Source organism: Trematomus bernacchii, unplaced genomic scaffold (genome assembly GCF_902827165.1).
Source record: "Trematomus bernacchii unplaced genomic scaffold, fTreBer1.1, whole genome shotgun sequence".
In the NCBI taxonomy this organism is placed as follows: Eukaryota; Metazoa; Chordata; class Actinopteri; order Perciformes; family Nototheniidae; genus Trematomus; species Trematomus bernacchii.
Window position 1 is genome coordinate 406,084 of NW_022987559.1, and position 6,422 is coordinate 412,505.

Below are 6,422 nucleotides of genomic sequence, written 5' to 3' on the forward strand. Positions count from 1 at the left end.
AGGAGGAAGAGTTGGCAGCAGCCCAGGGTAATGCACCAAATCCTAAATGTGTCAGCTGCGTCTGACATTACCATCCATAAGCTCTTATTGATAGTCTTACCAAGGGAACAATGTCTCCAAACTCATGTTCCCATACTATAAGAAATAGAAAATGAGTCATGTGTTCAGAAAGCAACATATTTGATTAATAAAAGCGATTTTCCAAAGGTTCCAGCAAATAAAGCAAGGCAATACATGTTAATGTTAAGGGGGCAGGCTACCACTGTTCCACAAGGGTCATCTATTTTAAATGAACCTCTTATTGCCTGACTTGTACACAAATGAATATACACAACATAGAGCTTTATAATGTGATGATGATATGGTGTGTGTGAGAGGTCACTTTGCCACATCCTGTCAGCATTTAGGACATGTGAGTGAGAAGAAGCAAAAACTTTCTGGGACCGCTTTGCCCAATGACAAGTGCAGTGTCTCCTGCAAACACATGCACACACACACACACACACACACTTTCTGTCACTCTCCCTGACAAACACACTCACACTCTCACCCTCTCTCTAATTTCCCCTGTGTCTCTGCAGTGAGCTCGCTGCAGTGCGACTCTCCCCCCCCCCCTCGCCACCCTCCGTATAATAGAATATCGATCGCCTTTGCCGCAGTGTGTAAGCGAGTGTGTCTGTGGACGAGTGTGTGTCTGACTGGGGCCTACCAAGGTCATTGCCATGGCAACCTGAGCAAGGGGTCCTCGTGCTTTGCTGTCACAGAGCACAGGTCACAGGGGTCACGTGGAAAGGGGGGACAGGAGGGGGACCACAGGGGGGATGAGAGGGGGATTGTGGGCGCTGCAGTGTGTGCTGGAGATATAGAAGAAGAGCTACCAGGGTTGAAACTGTCCAGTGTGTTCAGACCCGAGCAGAATAATAAGAAATGTACGGACTGAGTGCTAAGGGTCACTGAGTTTACAACTTCTGTAATAGGTACACAAAGTGAGTGAATACAACAAACCATGCGAGTTAATTGAAGGCAAAATAACAAGAAGCAGATATGAAGCTTTCTTTACATTAAGGGTTTATTGCAGTTCTGAAAATGCAATTTAAATACAAAAAACACCCATTTTTACATAGAAATGTAAACCAATGAATAACAGAGTTCAAAAAAGAAATATTTCAGGTAAGGAAACCTGACCTGAATGCTGATAAATATGCATACAGTCACAAAGATACCATATTATCATCCGATGCAAGACAACATTATTATGTACTGACCTTTAAAGATGTATCTTCAGCAACCTGTCTATGTTAAGTACCGTATCTGAGATTTGTTTTTGATCCCCCTGAATAAAACAATAACTTTGTATATGATCATCATCAAAGACATATATTTTTTTTTAAAGCTTTACATTGCACTTTTCCTTTGGAAAATCTATATTTCTTTAGCTGTTTAGAATGGAAACATTGCATTTAATGTATCTTTAAATAAAGAAGCAGCAAACTTGTCAGATGGGTTGGATATAGAAGATATTCCTGAAGCTATCTACAGCACAGACAATTCTATTTTATTTTTTCTTCAAATGAAACCCTTATTGTTATGTATTTATGCATTATTATTGGAAACTGTAAATGACTACTAGTACTTCTACTAAGATATGTGATTGTGCGACATTATGGCGAGCGAGATGACACAAACCAGAGGCATCCAAGGTATAACATATGTAGAGAAAGGCATATAATCTGTATAAGAACGTGCCTAAATACAACAAATTACAATGTGTGCATTTGGCCAGTTATGTGTATGAATGCGTCTGCATAAATGTCAATACAGTCTGTAACATCAACTACTTTATAGGCAAGACAAGGTGCATTCTAATACAGGGAATACATAGTGAGGATCAGATGTGGGAGCAGTCCTTCCTCCACCCGTGAGGGTCAGAGTGATGGAGGAGCGGCTCCTTCTCTTCACACCGGATCCATCAGCAGCTCCTCCATGTCCGATCCCTCCAGCTCCCTGAACGCAGCGTGAGAGCCGATCACAAACAGCGTCGCTCCTGAAGGGAGACGGGACAAAGTGAAAAGAGGAATGTGAAGGGGGAAAATAGCAGGAAGATTCTTGTTAGACAGAGAATGTCCTTATTAACAATTAAATTAAGGTAATTAACTGACTATGCTAAAACCCTGCTCTGCTGGAAAAACAGCCAAAAAATATCAGAAACGAAAAACAACTATAACAGAGACTTTCAGTATTTTATTCCAGGGTACAGTATTTAATTTTACATAATTCTATTCTACATGACAAATTGAAAAGCGGAATGTGAAGGGAAAAATAGCAGGAAGATTCTTGTTAGACAGAGAATGTCCATGTTAACAATTACATTAAGGTAATTAACTGACACTATAACACTGAGGCTTTGAGTATTTTATTCTACAGTACAGTATTTAATTTTACATTAGTCTATTCTACATGTAGCTAGTTTACTTACCCTTTTAATTTAACCATTTGCACTATTTTATGTCTTTTGATCTTCTATGTCCTAAGTATGTAGAATGTTGCATCTCTGCATTGTTAGAGCCTGGGACTACACTGATATTGTGCATATGACAATAAAGTCTGTCATTTTTTCATTGAATGTAACGGTGTAATATGATTGGATACTGGAATGATATAACACAAAACTTTTAATTCCAATAAATATTCCTGCATGCCCAGAAAAATAACGAATTAGAAGAACAGCTAATGTAGTTTATCTCACCCAGAACCCAAAACACTGCGGCTCCGGCTCCAGCCAACCAGAACACAGGAAGGGAAACGGCTCCAGCCAGACCCATCTGGTGAGGGACGGTCAGCTGCTTGCCTGGTAGACAAAAGAAGTACAGATTTAGCAACATCAAAATACTGCCATTAATAACAAATATCTATGCGACACCTTATATTTTCTTATACTAGCACAAGACATGCATTTCATCTAGTACTAAATAAGTGTAGTCATTCACCTGCCTGTTTAAAATTGTGCTGATGACTAAGGAGCACTTCATGTCCCTTTTAAAATATATTGAAAAAGCATTTTTGGTCGATGTGTTTGTTCTAAAATGTTGACTGAAATTAATTCCGAAAAAAGTACCTGTTTTTGTACATTTTACCTCTATTTCTATTGCATATTAACTGCAAGGAGGGCTCACTATTTGTAATGTTTGACTGTTATTTTGTCGTTTTTTGTGACAATGCTTATGCTGCTCTTTTGAGCCAGGTCACTCTTAATTTACCTAGTTAAGTAAAACATATACACACACACACACACACACACACACACACACATATATATATATATATATATAAATATGTATAAGATATATATAGGAAAACATGTGGCACTTGACAAATTGCAACAAAAAAATAAATACAGTAACAACATCAAGTGTATATATTTCCAAAACAAATATTTTAAATATTTGATATAATCTGGGAAGGGTGTTTTAGCAAACACTCACAAACGCTGAGGTTCATTTTAGAATACTGCTCCAATTAGCCTGGCAATTTTGAGAATTCAGCATATGAGGCAGTTATATAATTAACAGACTGCAGCTCAAAGCACACCTGACAGCTTTACTCACCGAGAATAACCAGTTTGGACTCCAGAGACTTGAGGTGGATGATGTAGAAGGCACCGACGAACACAGCCAAGGCAATCAGAAGCATGGGGGAGCTGATACTGAGGAGAGGGAACAGAAACATACAAATACATTCAGTGTTACTTACAGCAGCATTTTTTTTATTTGTATCGTACATGTTTTGTGTATTTAACATTTCAATCTAATCCCACGCATATTGTTTTGTTTCTCGTTTCCAATATACCCTGTGACCTGGACTTTTCGAGTAAATTCCTGTGTGTATTGGACACAGAGTGTGTGAGAAAGAGCTGAGTAAACATTACCACAGACAAATCAACACTAATGATTTTTCGTTGGCCTTACATGCAGTAGAGGATGAGACCCAGGAAGATGAAGGTGTAGTTGCTGTTGAAAGTCTCCACGTTTTTCACCATCCTCTGACACATCTCTCCAAAGTTGCGGGGTTTGGAAAACTTGCGTTGATCCACGAAGCTATTCCAAGGGCGAATGGACAACCGACGCCTGTCGATCCACTCTTTAGCCATACTGATCGAGAAGCCTTTAGGGAGCCAGAGCCTATAACATTGGAAACATATATTAAGAACTGATTACATAGTGATACATTTTTGTTTTAGTGTTAACTCCATATTTAGTTTTAAGATTGACAGCCTTGTAAACCTTTTAAAACTTTGGAAGCCTGTATTACTGTTAATATTTACATTAATTATGTGACCGTCTATGTTTCCTGTAGATATTTAATTGCTCTTTTTACTGCAATGTTAGTATACAGTTTTATTATTATGCTGCTGTGTTTATTGTATTTTTGTAACTCTGGCACAACAATTTCCTTTGGGATAAATAAAGTCCTATCTTATCTTATCTTATCTTATCTTATCTCAATTGTTATTTACTATTAGAACATTCATAAGCAGGCCTACAGAGACTAGTTGGAGGCTATATGTACCCATAGTTCCATTGGGCTATAGGGAAGACATTTGATAAAAATATAAATCACAAGCCCCTGTGATAATAGCATCATCATTATAATTGTGTGAAACATTTAGCGCACATTTAACTTAAAAATTAAAATGTATAGGCCCTTACTTTGCCAGGATTCCAGCTCCACCTGTCCCAGTAGGATGAGCGTCCTCAGACCCGAACATATCTCCAGCCTTGCTGTCCATGTCTACAAGGCAGTTCTCCCCCGACGGAGCTCCAGATGGCATGTATAGACTGTCTGCTGCAAAGCAATAGTAATGCAAAAACACATAAATAAATACCATTCAAACACAATTTTCGTATCTAAAATTGTATTTGCTGTTTAGCGTAAAATAGGCCTAAAGATGATGTTTTATCAGGCACCAACAAAGTGATCACCTGAGTATCAACAAACTTCTGAACGACTGGTATTACAAGCGCTACTGCTGACCAGCTGCTGACACACTTGATTAACCAGTTCTCTGTTTATCAGATAACTAGTCAAGTCAAGTTCAGATAAATAACTAGATGAATGTTCACATATGTGTATATATGTACATTCACCTGATCCGAGTTTAATTCATGTTATTTCTATTCATACTGCTTCTACATGTTTTATTCTTACTTTATTTGTTATTGTCATTCTTATTATCCCTGTTTATATTCTCATGTGTACTATCTGTGTTTTTCTCTTATTCTGTTGCTGCTATGACACCAGAATGTCCCTACAGTGATTAATATGCAGTGTGTATATATATATATATATATATATATATATATATATATATATATATATATATATATATATATATATATATATATATATATATATATATATATATATAAATAATACAAAACACCAAACATTCTGGATTTAGCTTCACAAAGGTTAAGAGTCGATTACTTTATAAATTACAATGAGTTGAAATATGTATTGCTAGTGGCATCATTTTTTTTGTGAACTTAATATTTCAAAAGTCTTGAAAGAGAGTATCACAGTATTTCAGAAGAAAAGGTCAAACGTGTGCATTTATTTCAAAAGTAAGTAGTAATTAATGTGTTACTACTTTGTTTAAAACAGGAGCAAGAAGCCTACACTTCACACTAAAGCTAGCTTAGTTTAGCTACAGAGCAGTATTTGGGTAATGGAAAAATCTTAGTAAACAGGGCTTGGTCAGTGCCACATCACTAGAAACAGGATACTGAGGAAACCTGTGCTAGCATCCACCCATAGAGTGTTCATTTATGAGGTAACTCAGATAGTGTTGTTCAATCCAGAACATGTTTTATAGATAAATAAAATCAGTGTGTAGAAAAAACGACTTTTCTGCTAGTTGAAAAGATTGTAACGGCTAGCTTCTCTGCTAACGTTCATCTTAACTACGGATAATAACAGCGATAATGTACACGGTGGAGGTAGGATGTGTTACGCGGATAGAAATAAGACATATTGCATTTTTGTTCTCTAAAATCACGTTATAAAAGTATATACTTACATCAGAACTTTTGTGACAGGACTGCCTAAGAGGTTTTGTTGCTGTTCTTGTTCACGGATGTGATGTGGATGTTATTTCGCTTCCGGTTGTGTGAGTGCAAAAACAGCGCCATCTTGTGTCCACCCCGGGGAGGTACTGTCCGCACAAAAAACAAAATGTACCCTGCAGCTTCATATAGTTTTCTGTGATCATCACTCAATAAAGAATTCATATATAATTTTAAATTAAGTGTTTCTTACAGCCAGCAGCATGTAAACAAGCCATTGAACATGACTTAAAAATACAACAAACAGTAAATATATACATATCAACAGGAGATATACCAATAGAATAGAGTATCTAACAT

At 37.1% G+C, this 6,422-nt stretch overlaps 1 protein-coding gene across 2 annotated transcripts; it reads right to left on the reverse strand.

The window, feature by feature from the left end:
* Positions 1–1,045: 1,045 nt before the first annotated feature.
* rabac1 (Rab acceptor 1 (prenylated)) lies at positions 1,046–6,180 on the reverse strand. 2 transcript variants are annotated; one of them, XM_034124006.1, is made up of 6 exons: positions 6,077–6,180; positions 4,707–4,842; positions 3,966–4,178; positions 3,606–3,703; positions 2,747–2,848; positions 1,046–2,044 (listed from the first exon to the last, which is right to left on the reverse strand). In XM_034124006.1, the coding sequence occupies exons 2-6, from the start codon at positions 4,826–4,828 to the stop codon at positions 1,956–1,958; spliced, it is 624 nt and encodes a 207-aa protein (XP_033979897.1). In that variant the 5' UTR covers positions 4,829–4,842; positions 6,077–6,180; the 3' UTR covers positions 1,046–1,955. The 2 variants fall into 2 exon arrangements, with proteins under 2 accessions (XP_033979897.1, XP_033979898.1); XM_034124007.1 differs by having other exon boundaries at positions 4,707–4,839; positions 6,077–6,171.
* Between the last annotated feature and the right edge of the window lie 242 nt (positions 6,181–6,422).